The 19,576-nt window shown below is 37.0% G+C and overlaps 1 protein-coding gene and 1 pseudogene across 2 annotated transcripts in view; one reads left to right on the forward strand and one right to left on the reverse strand.

Moving 5' to 3' along the window:
- ADGRD1 (adhesion G protein-coupled receptor D1) overlaps positions 1–19,576 on the forward strand; it is a 435,558-nt gene that overhangs the window by 220,314 nt on the left and 195,668 nt on the right. For both annotated transcript variants that reach the window (XM_074299712.1, XM_074299710.1), the window contains 2 exons: positions 10,526–10,599; positions 18,418–18,541. In XM_074299712.1, coding sequence (XP_074155813.1) covers positions 10,526–10,599; positions 18,418–18,541 — 198 coding nt within the window. The remainder of the gene's footprint in view (positions 1–10,525; positions 10,600–18,417; positions 18,542–19,576) is intronic.
- On the reverse strand, positions 6,309–9,116 carry LOC141552179 (uncharacterized; annotated as a pseudogene).

The following is a 19,576-nucleotide window of genomic DNA, read 5'->3' on the forward strand; positions in this document are numbered from 1 at the left end:
GAAATAGAATTTCTGCAGAATGAGAGGGTCTCAAATGCAGTGAAACATCTGTCTATACCTAGAGTCCTAGGTTCTGTTCTGGTGCTGCATTTTGGAAGGAACTAAAGGAGGTCCAGAGAAATCTGATCAGGAGGATGAAATTGTCTGTCATTATCAGGCATCATGATGACAGTAGCTATATTCCCTTCAGTTCAATTGAAATCAACATTCATTAAATGTTAGAATGCTTTTTATTACTTATTAACAAAATGTTAGAAGAATGCAGAAAAGGGAGATTCAGTGCGTAAAAGTTCCAGAGTAAGGAGAAGATTTGGGTTTCATATAAAGAAAAATTTCCCAACAATTACAGCTGTCCCAACATGTACCATCACTGTGTTCTAGGTGATCACATGAAACAAAGGACCTGAATTCACTTTAGGACATTTTTCACTTTTCTCTGGCTCACTGCCTCCAGGCAGATAATATCATACCATTTATGGTGATTGCCACAAACTCTTCTTTCTAGCTCATGGATCATAAAGATAAAAAAAATGAACAAGTTTATTTATAGATCAAAAAAAATAAATAGGACCCTTAATGAACTCATGGGAAATGATAATTCCCATCTAAAAACAACCTACCTAAAGGCTTATATGGCTTTATTGTTATCGAGGGATTTTTTCAATCATTTCAATTCCCATTGGGTGTTTCCTTGCAAACTGGAGGGGTTTCTCATTTTCTTCTCCAGCTCATTTTACAGATGAGAAAATGTGGGCAAACAGAAATAGGCGTCTTGCCCAGGATCATCCACCTAGTGAACTCAGGTCTTTATCCACTGAACCATCCAGCTACCCAACTGGTTTCTAGAAAAACTCATTAGCTCAAAATATTAATTGTATAAGGACTGCTTTTGAGCTGCTTAATTCTGGATAGCAGATGTACTTTCCAGGTGCTAAGAGAGAAATTACTTTAGATTCTTGAGATATTCTGAAATGACTTATCACCACCACCACCACCACCATAATTACCACCACAGCAAGAGGAACTCATATTAATAGGGAGTCACTATCATTTTGAACAGGGTCATTGGGCCAAAGGAGTCAAGAAAAAGATGGAAATGTTGAAAAAGAATTAGTTTTTAAAGTTTTCCGTAGAGATAAAAATTAGAATATATGGATAGAAATTGTAGAGAGAAAATATTAGATTCTATGTAATGTAAAAATCTACCCATCTTCTGAACAAGTAAAATAGGCTACCTTGGAAGGTACTGAGTTTTCTTTTACTGGAGATCTTCAAGTGAAGGCTAAATAATAATTTTTCAAGGAACTGATAACATCTTTGCTGCTTTCCAACTCTGAGATTCTATGATCTTTTTTCCCCTATCCTGATGAAGTAATTGACTTCTCATTTTGTCAAAAAGACTCATGCAAACATAAAAAACAAATGTATTACACCCGGGGGGAAATTTAAAATGATTATTTTTTATCATGAAGACTATATGACAGATGAGACCCTTTCCTTTCAGAAAATGATTGAAGGTTTATAGGTATTATTTTTTGTGTGCATCAATTTATATGCATATCTGTCTAGATAGTATTTAGTGAAGATATCAATCTGGGCATGTTGTGCAAAGGTGTAGAAAACAGAGAAAAAGCACTATGAAAAATTTGGCCTCCTTAAATTCTTTAGGACACTATTAGCATCTTTCATCTTTCATGTAGAGAGGAATAGGTTTGATAAATAGCCTTATGTAGCAACCCAGAATGAGGTGGGAAAGGTCTGTGGCTGGTGGCTGAAGTTACAGATTGCAATTTTGACAGAATTTGCTGGTTGGAAAACTGAGTAGTGAAAAGCTAATGAGAGGTGTGAGGCTTTTCTTGATTAGTGGATGAGTGTGGTGCTCTTTTAGCATGGAAGCAGATCCAGATCTGAATGTTTTTAGTGAATTTAAGAGCTGGGGATGGATTACCATGAACAAAATCAGGCTTTTGATTGAAATCCATGGAGAATTTATTAAGTGTCTCCTATGTGCCAGACAATAAAGAGAATATTTATCAATATATTTGTCCTTTCCTCCCATTCCATGTGTAATCTTCCTCTCTCTCTCTCTCTCTCTCTCTCTCTCTCTCTCTCTCTCTCTCTCTCTCTCTCTCTCTCTCTCTCTCTCTCTCTCTCTCACACACACACACACACACACACACACATTTTGTCCATAATTTGACTTTCTAAATCAAAAAGTGGCAACTACCTCATGCATTCCAAATTTGCTGATAACTTATTGGAAAGAATGGACAACACACTGGAAGAGAGAATTAGAAGGCTAAAGATATTTTTATAGGTTAGAACAATGGCAAAATCTTCCAACATGAAATGTAATTGGAATAAAATGACTTCAAAATACTGTGTAATTATTAGGTGGGAGAGGTATAGCTTGAGAATTGTTGAAAAAATCCATTTTAGTGGATAAAGCTCAATATGAATCAACAGTATAAGAAAGCAGCCCCCAATATAATATGATCTTAGAGTCCATTAATAGGAGCACAAAATCCAGAATTAGGATTATGATGATTTTGTATGCTATACCCATATCAAATCATTGTGTTATACTCTGGGTTTTTATAAAAAATTAATTATTTTTCCATAAAAATATGATTTCATTCCCATTAAGAAAGAAAAATGATCCGTTTTGTAAACATGGAGAGCCAAGCAAAATAAATTCAAGTATTAGCCATGGATAAAAAATGTTTCAAATAACACTAAATCATCAGCTCTTTGTTTACAAAGGTCAGTGGTATGTATACTTCATCATTAATCTTCTGTAATCATGGTTGTTCATTGAATTGATCACAATTCCCCAATCTTTCATTCTTTTAAACTTTTGAAAAAAAATTACTTTTTATTATTGGGGTAAAACAAGCATTTCTGTAACCTAGTATATAAAATATAATGGCAAAGATTATCTTTCCAGGTTTCTTGAAAACTATTTCCTTCATCATTTCTTATAACATATAACTTGTATTATAACTTGTCCAGACATTCCCCCATTGATGGTGGGTACTACAATTTAGGAAGAACATGGATATATTGGAATGTGTCCAGAAAAAAAAAAACCAACAACTAAAGATATTTAGCCTGAAAAAGAGATTTATTGGGAGAGCAGAGATAGCTATCTTCAACTATTTGAAGAGGCAGCATGTGGAAGGGAAATTACAATTGTTTTACTTATCCATAGAGGTAACAACCATAACCAATGGATGGAAATTGCTGAGAGGGAACGTTTGATTCCTCATAATATAAAACTTCCTAATAATAAAAGCGAATCTCAAAGAGAAATGAATTACATCAGGAAGCAATGTCATGGCACATGAATGAATTAGAACAGTGTCACAATTTATTTGATTAACTCACACAATAAAATCGACAACTTCTTCCATCATTAAAGATCTTTTAATAGGCAACATGTCCCATTTCCTGCAATTACTTGGTTTACATGATTTGGCATTTACAAGATTTGATACGTTTACTTTAATTCATCATCAAGAAACAAGAATATATTAGATAATAACTATATCTTTGATGGGTACTTCATTTTTTCTCAAGTTAGCATGGGTTATTACTTATAGGTTTTCAATGGCATTAATTTAGGTGAGTCCCCAGGTTAGTGATGCATGTTTATCTTTACCTCTTAGACAAATTTATTAAGCTTTTGTTAAATGGCATGATGCAATATTGTATTGTGATAACCATCCCCATTTAGGAATTTCTGTAGTTTTGAAACATTTTTATTTCTTGCTATACTAATATATTTAATCAGGATTCGGCATTTCTGTTGATGGGTGGCAAGACTTTCAAGCCCATTGGATGTCATAAATCCCCCCCAAAATTTTTGGGTGGAGGTTTTATAGTCTAAAGAAGCTGAGATCTTACAGGATTATCTGGCTTTCTTTTGACAATGATGTTAATATGGTTGGATGAAATCAGGCAATATCATCACAAAAAAAGTCCTTTGTTCAATCTTCAGCACCCTGGTCTTTGTGTTCTTTTGTTTGTCACAAGGCAATAATTAGCAGTTGTTTTTTTTTAAACTTATTTTACAACAACAGTCAAAAAGAGATATTTCTACTATCCTAGAAGAGATTCCTAGTGTCTTTCTCCTAAGTTCTAATTCCATATCAGTTGCCATTGGATATCTCCAACTAGATGCCCCACAGATACCTCAAACTGAACATGTCCACAATGTAGCACATTATCTCCTCACTCCCTCAGATTCATTTATTCTCCAAACTTAAGTTTTCTCCAAACTTTTTTTATAGGCACAACTATTTGTATAGTCTGCTGAGTTCAAAACTATTGAATCATTCTCAAATCTTCTCTGCCCTTCACAAATGTGTTCAGTTAATTGGTAAATCTCAGGATTATGCTCATGCTATCTCTTGCATCCAATTCTTTCTCTTTATTCAGACTGCTACTCATTCAGCCCGTAATTATGTCTTCCTTGTAAGACACTGTAGAAATCTCTTTATTGAACTGGCTTCTTGTTTTCCCCAACTTTCATCCCATTCCCCTAATCCATTTTTCACACTCTTATTTAAAAACATTCAGGTAGCTGCCTATTTCTCAATCTCTGATGAAACATCCTGAACAATCTGGGTCTCAGAAAACTGATGAAGAAATAGACTTACCTTGACAATTTAATCCTATCAGTTTACTTCATATTTACCCTTTCAGGTTTATTACATATTATTTCTTTTTACCTGCTCCCTTTTCTGGATCTGGCTGCCCCCTATACTTAACATTCCATATCCTGACTCCATACCTGGAATTTATTCTTTTACTATTACCTCATTGAATCCCTAACTTCCTTCAAGTCTCAGTTCATGCATATGATAGTCTGGTGTTTGAATTAAAAAATGACACAGCTGGCAACAGGAGATCAACAAATTTTCCCATAGGTGTTTGATTTAGGAAGCAGACATGGGTCTTCATTTAGGGAAGAAAGCCTCTTTAAGGAATATATAGGCGTTGGAACTGGATGTGCAATAGACATTTTTAATTCATCATGTCCAAAATTGAACTAACATCATCTATTATTGTAGAAGCACCCATTTACCCACATCAAATCTGTTGTTATAATCTCTTGATGTTGCCTTAGCTTGCTTTGTCTATATTTGTTTGCATATTGTCTTCCCTAATTGGATTGTAAGCAGATATTGAGGGCAGATATTGTCTTTTCCTTTTTTTTTTTTTTTGACTCCATTCGACTTGTATTCCCAGTGCTTAGCACAGTACCTGACATTTTTCTCATTTGTTTGTTCAGTCATGTACCACTCTTAATGAGTGCATGGATTGTAGCACACCAGGTCCTTCTAGTTTTGACCACCTTTTGAAGACTATACAAATTCATGTTCATTGCTTCTGTGACACTAAATGTACATTTTCTCTTTTTCCATCCCCTTATCCTTTTCCCTTCAATCTCTCCCAGTATCAGTTCTTTTCCAATGAGTCCTTTCTTTTCATTGGCCAAAACATGTGAGATTCAATTTCAGTTTTTGTCCTTCCAATGAGTAGTCTGATGTATTTATTCAAGAATTGACTGATTTGATCTCCTTGCTGTCAAAGGGATTTTTTAAAGGAAATTAAACACACACACACACACACACATCAGAAATGCTAAGCCCTTCCTTCACAGATAATAATATAAATTAAATAATAATCAATTCAGAGAGTACTGCAAAAGTTAGTTTTAAATGGAAACTGAAATAGTGAAATGTTAAATATGTCAGTCAAGGGACATATTGTAGAAATAGGAACAGCTTCAAAGACAATGGTAAAAGTGAGTCAATATTCTAAAATTTCTGGCATATAGCTAAAGCAGGCATCAAAAAGATAAATAATTGCTCAAAAACTACATACTAATAAAATTTTAAAAAATTTAATAAATAGAATATAATTTTAAAATACATCAATACATTAGATACATCAATTACATTTTTAAAAATACATCAATACATTAGAAATCAGACTAAAGAAGTTATAAAAACCAAAATCAAATTCTGAGGGAAGACTATGATTCTCCATCTTCTCTTCTTTACAAGTATGGTGGACTCAGGATGAAACAATACAATGCCAGTTTTTTTCATGTGTTGGAGTTGAAGGGGATGAAAAAGGCACATATTGAGAAGTGCAGGTGGTGTGTTAACCAAAAAGAGCCACAATAAATTATTTTAGAAAGGATAGATGTTTCTCCTGCTGAGTTGTCAGAATCATATGAATTCTCTGGTGACAGTGAAGGGGTAGTTTCTGTCTGAATCTCTCTATTTCAACAAATTTTATTTCTTTCCAGTATGAATTTTCTGATGAGTAATAAGGTTAGACCTCCTACTAAAGCTTTTTCTACATTCATTACGTACAAAGGGTTTCTCTTTTATATGGGTTCTCTGGTGGATAATGAGATTTGCTTTCTCACACTCCTGACTATCAAAGGATTTCTCTCCATTATGAGTTCTTTGATGACAAGCCAATGCTACTAGGTAGCTGAAGGCTTCCCCACATTCATTACATAAAAATGGTTTCTCTCCAGTGTGAGTTTTCTGATGTACAGTAAGGTATCCTCTCTGGCTGAAGCTTTTCCCACATTCATTACATAAAAATGGTTTCTCTCCATTGTGAGTTCTCTGATATACAGTAAAGTATTCTCTCTGGCTGAAGCCTTTCCCACATATGTTACATGCAAAAGGTTTCTCTCCAGTATGAGTTCTCTGATAAGAAATAAGATTTGCCTTAAGAATGAAGTTTTTTCCACATACATTACATGGAAAAGATTTCTCCCCTATATTTTATGATGAGCAATCAGGCTTCCCTTATGGCGGAAGCTTTTTCCACAGTCATTACAAATAAAAGGTTTCTCACCAGTATGAGTTCTCTGATGAGCAATCAGGTATTCCCTTTTACTAAAGGGTTTACTACATTCATCACATTAAAGGGTTTCAATTCAGCATGATTTATCTTAAGTTCAATCAAGCTTCCTTTATGGAAATAGCCTTTTCCATACTTATTATATTTGTAATGATTGTCTCCTATGAGACTTCTCTAGTTTTTAGTAAGATTTGATCTTCTAAATACTTTTCCACATTCATTCTGTTCATGTAGATTTTCTCTAGAATCTATTCTATGAAACTTAAATAATCCAGAGTAATACCTGAAAGATTTCTTGCCTTCACTGTACTTAGAAAAGTTCTCTAAAGAAAATGTGTTATCTGTAATTAGGCTTGAAAAACCCCTCAAGTTCTTTTCAACTATTTATATTTATAATATAAATATTATATTATAGCTCCTTTCCATAGTGCAAGACAGATTGACCCAAGGCTGAAGCTCTTCCAAGATGCCATTCCCTGACTCACACTCCCATTATTCAGTCATTTTGGCAATGGTCACTTCTCTGGATGGTCTCTCCTGTTTTTTAAAATTTGTATCATATTCCCTAGCTTCGTTCATATTGCAATGCCAGGCCATGTCCTTTGGGAGCCTTTTCTCAGAGGATGTTCCATGCAAATGCTCTGCACTATGTTTAAATTCTTGACTTCAAATCCAGTGTCTTTGCTAAAGGAATCTTGATGAGACCCATTGGAGTCTCTGCTCTTGGGACTCCAGGCTCCTTCTTGCTTCTCCAACAGAGAGATCAGATCCAATCAGGAAACAGGAATCCCCACAGAGAACAGGTTGTGGTAGTTCTCCAGCATCATGCCCCTGTGCAGGGCCCTCTTGGCCAGTTCCAGGACCCTCCACTCCTCCCAGGTGAAGTCCACAGCCACATCCCAGAAGGTCACTGATTCCTGAAAGGGAGCCATGAGAAAGCCAGAAGTCATACCCTCCTTGGGCTCTATTTGCTGCCTGGGGAAGAGCAGAGTCTTTACAGGGCTGAGACTATTTCCCAGTCATGGGGACTTCTCCAGTGAACTCGCCGATTGCTTCAGTCAAGCTTCTGAGTCATCCAGAGCCTCACTTCTAGGGCCCCACATTGGGCGCCAAAATGTAGTGTGCTTTCTAGAGCCCCACATTGGGCGCCAAAATGTAGTGTGCTTTCTAGAGCCCCACATTGGGCACCAAAATGTAGTGTCTGGACTAGCTCTCTGGAGGATCTCAGCTTCAGTCTTAGTGGAGGAGTACAGGAGGCAGGAGAGCCACCAGGAGGATGGTCAAAGATGGAATGTCTCTTTCCAGTCTTCTTAGCCCTTCAATGCCTCAGTATGATAACATCATACAGAACACTAAACATGTGCTAACTAGAGAACCATTACATCATCACATCACACTGAGCAAGTGCTAATTCTAGTACCATGACATCACCTCAACACACTGTGTTAACACATGTGCTAACTATATTGATCTGTAAATGCCTCTTTACTGTAAGTATCCCTTGCTTCAAGTAGCACACAGGTGCCAGGCCCTCCTTGACGTCTCAGGAAGGCTGAGAGCCCTTAGGGGAGATGGGAGCAGAACCAGACATTGTAAGCAGATTCCCTTTGGGCTGAAGGGTCTTGGCTTACCCAGAGTTCTCCCACTGTCTGAAGGCCTCTACAAATCAGCACAAATATAAGCAGATGAAATGTCTGTGAGCGTCCAGTTTAGTTAGGGCTGGCTCCAGCACTTGGAACCATCCACCTGGGATAAATCAAGTATTAAGACCCCAAGTGTTTGGAAGGAACAGATCCTTTTCTTTCACAATAATGAACAACAACAAGCTCCCAGGGAGCCAGGCAAGTCAAACCAGTGCCCTGAGCCTGGGCCACAAGTCATTCCAAGAGTTTCCCTTAAGGAGTGGGGGTCTCAGAGTACTGCCAGGACTACCATCAACTGCCAACTACCTGCCCTCACACTGGGAGACTCAGAGTCCAGAAAGAACAGCATCCCCAGGATCCCTGGCTCCTTGCAGCCCAAACCTCCACAGTGACCAGCAGGTCATCGACCTGTGGGGAGGGGTCAGCCACAGTCAGGGAAGCCCCAGAATAATGGGTGGTCCCATGAGGTGGCTCAGACCATCCACTAAGAGAGGCTGATGTTACCTTGGCCTCTGGCCCTTCCATCTGCTGGGACCCCCGAGGTGTGGGGGTCTCTCCCTTTTCACCAAGCCCAGCCATGGCCCTAGAGGAGACTCTGCCAGTGCTTCTTGGAGGGAGGAAAGACAGGCTGGGCCCAGCCAGTAAAGGGGTTCTAGTGCTGTACAGAGGATGCAGAAGTGACCAGAGAAGAATTGGGAGGCAGGGGACCCTGAGCCAGGAGACGAAAGCCGGAGCAACAACCGGACGCCACGTGGAGGAGGGACAAGGAGAGGAAGTAGCATGGATCCAGCCAGAATGGGGGAGGTGTGTGGGAAAGAGGTGGCTTCTGAAAGGGCCATGGCAAGACTGGAGGAGGGAGGGAGGCTGCAGGACATGAGGGGGACTGCTCACAAACGCTCACAGGAATCTTAACAAACGTTCACATTCAGGAGCTTATATACATCCACTGTGTATAAGAAACCAGGGCCACAGACAAGGCTCAAGGACTAGGGTGCAATGACACAAACTGCATGGCGTGCACTGCAAAGGATTTTCAAAAGTTTTCTTCAGCACCACAATTTAGCGCTCAGCTTTCCATAATTACAGTCCAGCGTTCACAGTTGTACATACTACCGGAAAAATCATAGCTCTGATTATCCAGACTTTTGTTGGAAAGATAAGTCTGCTTTTTAGCATGCAGACCGGATTTACCATAGCTTTCCTTCCAAGGAGCAACATCTTTACATCTCATGGCTGCAGTCCCTATCTGCAATGATCTTTAAACGGGAAAATAAAATCTGACATTGCTTCCATTTCTTCTCCCTGTTTGCAAGATCATAGCGGGTTTTTTTGTTTGTTTGTTTTGTTTTTAATGGTAAGCTTCAAGCCACCTTTATATTCTCCTCTTTCACCTTCACCTGGTACATAATAGGTGTGTAAGAAAGATTCATTGTCATGAGCTTGGGCGCCTCTCAGATCTAACAGAACTCACCTCTGGCTCCCCAGGGATCACCTCTGCTTACAGTGATAATGGGAGGCCCCAGGAAGCTGGGCTCATTCCCTCCTTGTGCTCCCTGGATTGGGAATACATTTAAGACCTGGCTACGGTGTCAGAACAGGACAAACTTCGAGCCTCTGACTATTAGATTGTGACCAGGACCAGAACTGTTCTTGCACTTAGCACAGTATCTTGCACATAGTAAGCACCTAATAAATGTTTATTAACTTATGTGCTGACCGAAAGAGTCCCTTTTTTAGTTACCACGTGTATACTTCCAACTTTTACAAGTTGTATTCCACTGCCCTTTATCCCAGTAAGGCCCTCTAAGAGCTTTGAAGCCCAGAATTTTGTGGATACTTCATAGACACAGGCTGATTGATTGAGTCGAGCTCTCCTAATGTTTTTTATTCTCTCAGGAGTATGAACAGCACAACGGAGCAGTTATTTTATGTTTTTGTTTTTTTTTTTGATCACTTCAGGAAATATATTCTATTTTCTTTTCTTTCAGAGTCGAGAGCAATATAACGCTGCAACAAATAAAAGCAACCAGGTTTTTCTTTACTGTGCATTTTTGGACTTCAGGTATGTTGTCAGTAATTTGAGAATAATAATAAAAATAGCTAACATTTATATAGTACCTACTATGTGCCAAGGACTTTGCAAAGATTGTCTCATTGGATTCTCACAAGAAGCTTCAGACAAATAATCTTTGCTCTCATAAAACTTATATTCTGAGGGGGAGGAGGGAAAGAGAGCACAACCTCAGCTATATATAGCTGTATCTACAGTGTTCCAAAAGTCTTAATTTGGTTTTAAGCTTTAATAAGTCCAGGCATATAAGCACTACAAACTCAGAACAGATGACATTTAAAAGTTTAATTATTTCCTTTCTTTTACATTTATTTAGCTTTATAAATTTTGAATAATAATTTTTAATTTTAGTTTAATTTTTTGGATGATACTTTCTCAGACTAGTGTAGAAGAGGTCTCCATTCTTGCCATCTTGGATACTGATCTATCTTTGTTGAATTTTGTTGTTGTTGTTGAGGGTCACATCAAAGTTGTCAAAAACTCTCTTTGGGGGGCTGATCTTGAGGCTAGAGTAACATATGAAATCTCAGTCACTGAGCAACAGCTGATGAAAGGTTTTATGAAATTCAAAAATTGACTGGAGCAATGAAGTATAGCAAAAGATGGTGATTATCTTGAATTTTAATAAGAAATATCCAGTATTTAAAATTTTAAGAAATTTTAAATGTTTTTATACTTATTTATATTTTACTTCAGAAGTTATTAAAGCTTAAAACTGAATTAAAAAGTTTGGGAAACTATAAAACACATTCAGAGTACATAGAAGATAACCTTGGGGACAGCTAAGTGATGCAGTGTAGATCAGGAAGACCTGAGTTCCAATCTGGTCTCAAGATGTGTGACCCTGGGCAAGTCCCTTAAACTTGTTTGCCTCAGTTTCCTCATATGTAAAATGAGATGTAAAATATCAAACTATTCCAGTATCTCTGCCAAGAAACCCCTCCTCCCCCCAAAAAACTCAGAAAGAGTTAGACATGATTCAGCAATGACAACAACAACAAAAAAATCTTAGATTCATGAGCAGCTGCAGGGATAAAGAAAGGATTCAAGCAAAATGAGATGAATATAGAAAGCCAGAAATTTAGAAGTGGATCCTTTGTTACCAATAAGTCAATAAGTCAATAATTTTTTCACTGAACTTCATTCTCATTGAGTTACTGGAATTCTTAAATTATTTTGATGATCTCTGAAATCCCCTCACCTTGGAGATTCTAAGAATCTTGAAAAATAGGACTAGAGGAATTGTTACAAGGGGCTACTGAGAAAAGATTAAAAAAAAAAAAGGTAGAGCAGACCAAAGCATACTGTGTTTATTGCCTTCGTTAAGTCCTTCTTCATACTATCTTTCACATCAACTCCTCCCTTTCCATTCCCAGAAAATGCTCTAGATCTTCCTTCATTCAACATCTCACAGCCTATTGTATTAACCTCCTTGGCTGGAGTTAGCTGGAGTTAACTTCTCTCCCCTAACATTCCTCCTATCCTTTTCTTGCATGTTCTCTCTATTCTGTGATTTACAATTTTTATTCTGTTAAAAGGCCCACTATATTTCCCCAGTGCCCACATCAACAAGTCTGATATCCCAGGTCTGACTTTACTTTTTTTTTTTTTTAACTTTTTAATTAATAGTATTTTGCTTTTCCACATGCAAAGCTCGTTTTCAACATTTACTTTTGCAAAACCTTGTGTTTTCTGTCTTCCCCCCTCCCCTAGACAGCAGGCAATCTGATATAGGTTAAATATGTGCAGTTCTTCTAAACATATTTCCATATTCATCATGCTGCACAAGAAGAATCAGATAAAAAGGAAAAAAAGCATGAGAAAGAAAAAAAAAGAAGAAAACAACAACAAAAAATTGTGAAAATCCTATGTTGTGATCCACAGTTCTCTCTCTAGATGCAGATGGCTCTCTCCATCACAAGTCTATTAGAATTGCCTTGAATCACCTCAGTGTTGAAAAGAACCATGCCTGTCCAGATGATCATCACATAATCTTGTTTCTATCGTGTGTGGTATTCTCTTGGTTCTGCTCACTTTATTCAGCATCAGTTCATGTAGATCTTTCCAGACTTTTCTGAAATCAGCTGCTTGTCATTTCTTATATGACAATATTCCATTACATTCATATACCAGATCTAATTTTAAAGTCTTCAAGGTATTATTCCAAACCTGACTTCTGTAACCTTATCTTCCCTATGCTTCCACTAGATTGGGAGTTTCTTTGGAACTGAGCTTGTCTTTTGCCTTTCTTGTATTCCCAAAGCTTAGCACAGTTCTTGGTGCATAGTAGGCATTTAATAAATGTTTATATGACTGATTCCTCAGCTGTCTCCCTTTCCCAGATAACTTTATTTTATTGGCTACCTAGAAGGCATCCTCCTTCCTTTCTACAAGATAGACTAGAAAAATTCCAAAAAGTCAAACCATTAGCCAGAAATTTGTGGGACTCATATCATTAAACTAACCAGTAGTCACTTATTAAGTGCCTACTCTATGTTACATTATTATATTATTGCATATTATATTTTTCTATAATATAATAATATTATTACAGGTTGTTGTATTTGTTTAGTCAATTAGTCATGTTTGATTCTTCATGTCTCCATTTGGGATTTTCTTGGCAAAGATACTGAAGTAGTTTGCTATTTCCTTCTCCAGCTCATTTTACATATGAGGAAACTGAGGCACACTTGGTTAAGTGAGCTGCCCAGGTAGTAAGCTATTAAGTAATTCAAATCCTCAGAATTCAAGGCTTCTAAATTTCAAATCCAACATTGGATCAGCTTTGCCTACAGTCCTTTCTGGTCTCTCCCTCCTGCTTTAGTTTAAGAGCCTTTGTTGCACAGAATGCCTATGAAAAGTGTCCTGGGCCCCTTGCTTCTTCTTCTTTGAGGCTTTAATGATTGTAAATTCCCTGGGGGAAAAGTCCTTTGATTTTTTTCCTGTGATAGCATCACCTCCCTGATGTCATGGTCCTGTTTGAGAACCAGGGACAAATAGCAACAACCTCTATATCTCCAACATTTAGCTGGCACACTGTGGCACACTGGGTCAAGGCCTGACTTGAAGTCAGGAAGATCTGAGTTCAAATTTGACCCGAGACATTATAGCTGTATGACTCTAGGCACGTCATTTAATTCTGCTTGCCTCAGTTTCTCCATCTGTAAAATGAGCTGGAGAAGGAAATGGCAAACCACTGCAGTATCTTTGCCAAGAAAACCCTAAATGGGATCATGAAAAATCTGCTGTGAATGAAACATCTTCAACACTTAGAACACATTGTGCACATAATAAGTACTTAATAATTGTTATTAGTAACAACAATTATGCAACCAATAATTGCTTGATATATTGTGCATATAATTGCATAATAATTCCTAAAATTGTACATAAAATCATTGTGTACATGATAATTGCTTAATAATTGCTTAATTGAATTCAGGAGATGTCATTTCGTAGAATGAAAACTTGTTCTGGAATTGAGGACCTTGACCTCTATCTCATACAGCTTACAACTTGTGTGATCTTGAGCAAGTTACTTTTCTTTAGGACTCAGTTTCCTCATCTGTAAAAAAAAAAGGGGGCTTGGGCTGCATGATCTCTAAGGTCCTTTTTATCTGTAAGTCTGTGATTCTGTGGATTCCTAGTTTTCTTTGCTGCTTGAGAGTTAAATGGAGCCTCCATGCTACACAGCTGAAACATCTGCCTCCCATCTGCAGGATGAGGATGATGACCCTGAGCAGAATGAACAGGATTCACTTTGCTGGCAATTACATGATGAAATACCAAGTGCTGGTAGCTGGGGGATCCTTTGATGGTTTGCATATTTTAATAATCTGAAATTATATCTTTCTGGAACTAGTAAAATGAAGGCAAATATGGTCTATGTGGACAACTCCCAACAAAAGTTATCTTTGCAAAGGACTCATTCAACATGGGACCTTGCTCCAATTCAGTTGCTCCATACTGATTTATTAAGAACCTACTATGCCCTACTATTGGACAAATAGGGACAAAAACAAAACTGTCCTTGACTTTGAAGGGATTAGAGTCAATGAAGGGAAATAACTGGAAAAACAGAATAGTAAATACAAAATAGGAAGTCTCAGAAACTTTGTACAGTTTTAAACAAAAGTAGCGTAGAACTGTACTAAGAATATATGTAGAAATACATGGAGAGAATATGTAGAAAATATTTAAATAGAAAAATGTAGAAATATTTAAATGAAAAAATATATAGAAAATATATAGAATATGTAGAAATATTTAAATTGAAATATACAGAAAATATAGATAATATTTAAATAGAAAATATAAAAAATATATGGAAAAAATAGAAAATAAATAAAGATCAGGGAAGAACTGTTGTAATAGGTGCCACTTGAATCATGTTAGTAATTCTATTTTGGCTTTGATTTAGGGGTTCTAATCTTCTTGGATTGATAGAAAACATAATTCACACCTATAGGAGTAGAAGATATTATGGACCACATTTGAAAATAGCAAATTTCCCACTCATTCATTGCATAAATGGAAATAAATCAATTGATCACATTTTCTTTTTTAATGATATTTTATTTTTCCAAATATATGCAAAGATAGTTTTCAGCAGTCACCTTTGCAAAACTTTGTGTTCCAAAGTTTTCCAATTTATTATATTTTCTACCTCATAAAAGTATCATACAATTTAGAGCTGGTCTTGGTTTTAAAAATTACTTTTATTTTAAAAAGGAGAATTGATGACCAGGGGAGTTAAATGATCAGCCCAAGTTCATAGAGCTAGTCAGTGGCAAAACTGGGATTTGAACACAAATTTTTTTGATTGAAAAGTCAGAGCATTTTCCTTTATGACATCTTTTTTTGTGTATGTATTTTAGACCTCTCATTTCATTGAAACTCCCTCTATTATTGAAGATAGGTACTACTCCAATTTGCAAAGTTTTAGATAATTATTTGGTGCCACAAAGAAATTAAGAGGCTTTCTTAGGTTTACATAACCTATAATCCAGGTCCAGGAAGGCCTAGCAAAGGACTCAATTATAAAGGGCTTTGAATGTCAATGAGAGGCTTTCATATTTGACCTCAAATTAACTATGTGATCCTGTGCAAGTCATTTCACTCCAATTGCCTCAGTTTCCTCATCTGTACAATAAGCTGGAGAAGGAAAGAGCAAATCACTCCAGGGTCTGCCAAGAAAACCTCAAATAGGGTCATGAACTGAACAGCAAACATTCGTCATGGAAGACCTGTTGAAATTTGTTTCATTTAAATTTAATAATCTTAAATTTCCTGTTATCATATATAAGTAAATGATAAAAATAATACATCAAAGAAAGTATTTATTTTCAAAAGCTTTAGTTTTACTTTCCCCTTCCTCAGTCCCTGTAGTGTTCTGGACTCTCTGAAGTTGCTGACTATAGTCATTTCTTTTTCATTATGCCTTCCCCTATTGAACTTTCCTTTGTGATCCAAAAAGAAAATAACATTTAAGCAGAATCAACTGACAAGGAGGAATTATTAAAATTATCGATAATTTGTTTATTGATTTATGAAATAACTATACTCAATAGACATAAACAGTTTATTTTACAATTGTCTTCAACGTGAGTCAATATTTGTTTTCTCTTCCCATTGGACTGGATGCTATAGAGTGGAACCATTTTGGTAGAAGAAAGTTCTCTTCAAGTACTTCTGCTGGTGTTATTGGAGTTAGCCTGAGACTGACTTGCTCTCTTCTGGCTTTGCTGTAATATGCTAAACTAATCCTGGTCTGACTGCTGAAATCAGATCATTCATCATGAAAACCTGTGCTTTGAAACTGTTGTAATTGGGTTTCAGAGCCATTAGACTAAACCATCATTGAACAGCCTCTAAATTATTCCTTTCTAACTTCATCACTCAGATCTCAGCAGCCCATTGAGACTCACCCAGGAGTACAATAGCATCTGTCACTGGCTTCCTCTCTTGCTGTGTTCCCTCAGGAACATTCTTATCTTAAGACTGGTTAGAATGTGCCCCATTCATTGTACACTAATGAAAATGGTGTGAGATCATATTTTTATCAGTTAGTCATCAGAATTACCAGATTTCTAGCTGGTTAAATTTATACCTGACATTACAATTTCAAATTGAATATTCAGCAAGGAACAACTGAAGCCAATTAGTTTGTTTAAGTTAACAAAAAATGATTTCTCCAAGGTTCACCCTTCCTTCTCCTTCTTCATGCTTTGGGATTACATAGAACCTTCTTAATTTATTTATTCCAAAATAACAAAATAATTTTTTAAAAGCTTGAGTTTCCCTTTCCCCCTCCCTCACACTACAGTCATTTCCTCTTAATGATGCTTTTTCCTATTAAAGCTTCCTTTGTAATCCATTAATTGTATTTAAGCAGAACCAGTCAATATAGGGACATTCTATGGCTGTAGGCCCCGTCTCTAAATTGAAAGAAGGAAGCTGATTTCTTTAATCAGGAATCTGAGACCCAGATTGTTCATGAAAATTCATCGGCCTTTGACAGTCTTTTGGTGTTGTTGTTGCTTCCATAATTGTGACTCTGCATGCGTGTGTGTGTACGTGTGCATGTATATGTGTACATGCTCTTAGTCTGGCTTTCTCAGCTCTACCTCATTTCTCACATTTCCACACATTTTCTCAATTGAATTTTCAATAAGCACTTATTAAATGCCCTCTAGTTGAAAGACACTGTGTGAAACTGGACAAACCATTTATCCACACAATGCCCAAGGCAACTCTTTAAGATTATAAATTGTCCAGCTGGTGCAGATTTGTGTTCTAAAGGAAGTGGTCTAATTGGATATTCTCTATACCAAAGAAATTCCCTTCCATGAATTAAATGTTGCTAGTGCTTGGGAATAAAGAGAGAAAAAGAACATAGTCCCTGTCCTGAAGGAAGGTATATTCTATCTTTATATAGAGAAAGGAATTCACAATATATTCACTGTAATTTCAGGGGTTATAATGAGGACAGTTCTAGCAATTCATCACTAGTTCTTTTCTCCCTTCCTCCCTTCCTTCCCTCTCTCCCTCCCTCCTTTTCTTCCTTCTTTCCTTTTCTTCCTTCCTTCCTTTCTTCTTTCCCTCCTTCCTCTCTTCCTCCCTCTTTCATCTCTCCCTTCTTCCTTCCTCTTTCCTTCCTTCCTCTTTTCCCTCCTTCCTTCCTTTCTTCATCCATCCCTCCTTCCCTTTTTCTCTTCCTCTTTTCTACTTATTTTTCTTCCTTCCTTGCTTGCTTCTTCCTTGCCTTTCTTTCTTCCTCTCAATTCTGGTTTCATTAATATAGGGAACTCATGGGGAGGGAGCTTCCTTTATCAATGTAGATTGTCACCTAGACTACAATTTGACAGTCTTAGAATGTTGCCTAGAACCCACATTAGTTGAATGATTAATCTAGCCAGGGTGATGTAGTCAGTATGTCACAGGTGGAGCTTGAACTCAGATCTTCTTTATGCTGGGGTTGGCTCTTTCCCTGCTCTGTCTCTCCGGTTCTCATTTCTTATAGAGCGATGATATTCCATCACATTTATATACCACTTTTCCCACTCATTTCCCAAATAAAGATCATCCACTTTGTTTCCATTTTTCCCTTTTGGTAACCACAGAAAGTGATACTATGAATATTTTGTCATCAATAGGGCTTTTTCCCCCCTCATAGTTGGATCTTAGGGGGATATCACTGTATACTTAATCTTTCTAAAATAATCTAGCTTCTAGATACATTCTTTATTTAATCACAATTATTTAGGAAATGCCAACCAAGTTATGTTTCTCCTTTGCTTTAATCTTTAGCTCTAAAGGAGGCGTCTGGTCAAATCAAGGCTGTGTCCTTATAGAAGGGAACCTCAACTACTCCATCTGCCACTGTAATCACCTCACCAACTTTGCTATCCTGATGCAAGTGGTCCCTCTGGAGGTAAGATCCCTGAGGGTGAGCAGGCTTAATGGGCCTGTTGGCTCTCTTGGCCCAGGGAAGTTCCGTTGCTTAGAGATGAGTGATGGAGGAGCTTGTAACAAAGAAGGAGGCTTGGTCATCTGGGGCTCTGATCTTCATGGGGACATGGAATGGGAAGGACTGCTGGTCAGAGGTCATGCTTTTAGCCACAGTCAGACTTAATGATAATGATTCTGGCTGGTAACATTATTTTTCAGAAATGAAGACTAATGATTTAATATCACATAATGGGGCAACCTTGAGGTTTGTTCCAAGCCATACTTTAACTCCAGGAGTAGGGGATAGGTGGCTAATGATAATAAGAATAAAAAATAACAACTAACGTTTATATGTTTACAAAGCCTTTTTTTTGTAAATATTATCTCATTGGATCCTTATAACTTCTAGGAGATAGGAATTATTAGTATTGCCATTGATACACCAGAATCCTTTGGCTCGGAGGGGCGTTCAGTATTGACAGTTCAAAATCAAAAGTAAAAAGATCCCTGTCCTCAAGGATTTATATTTGATCAGGGATATGATCTGTGGTGGTGATGGCTGGGAATATGTGGCGTATACATAGAGAAATCAATAAAAAGTCATTTGAGGGGGCAGCTAGATGGTGCAGTGGTTAGAGTGCAGGCCCTGAAGTCAGGAGGACACAAGTTCAAATTTGGATTCAGATAATTAATACCTCCTAGCTGTGTGACCCTAGGCAAGTCACAAAAAAACAAAAAGAAAAAAAAGTTATTTGAGGGGGAATCAGAGAAGACTTCTTGTAGGAGGAGGCATCTAACTGAGCCTTAAAGTGAGGAAGGATTCTATTTTTTTTTTTGTCATTGAAAATAACTTGTGCAATGATGTAGAAATTTGAGATTAAATAGTACATTCATAAAACAACTTTTAGATCAGTTTGATTGGAATGTAGAGTCATAGTAACAATAATAATTAAAATTCACATAGTTCTTTAAGTTTTCAAACATATATGTATATGTATACAGATGTATATGTATCCAC

This window comes from Sminthopsis crassicaudata, chromosome 1 (genome assembly GCF_048593235.1).
Source record: "Sminthopsis crassicaudata isolate SCR6 chromosome 1, ASM4859323v1, whole genome shotgun sequence".
In the NCBI taxonomy this organism is placed as follows: Eukaryota; Metazoa; Chordata; class Mammalia; order Dasyuromorphia; family Dasyuridae; genus Sminthopsis; species Sminthopsis crassicaudata.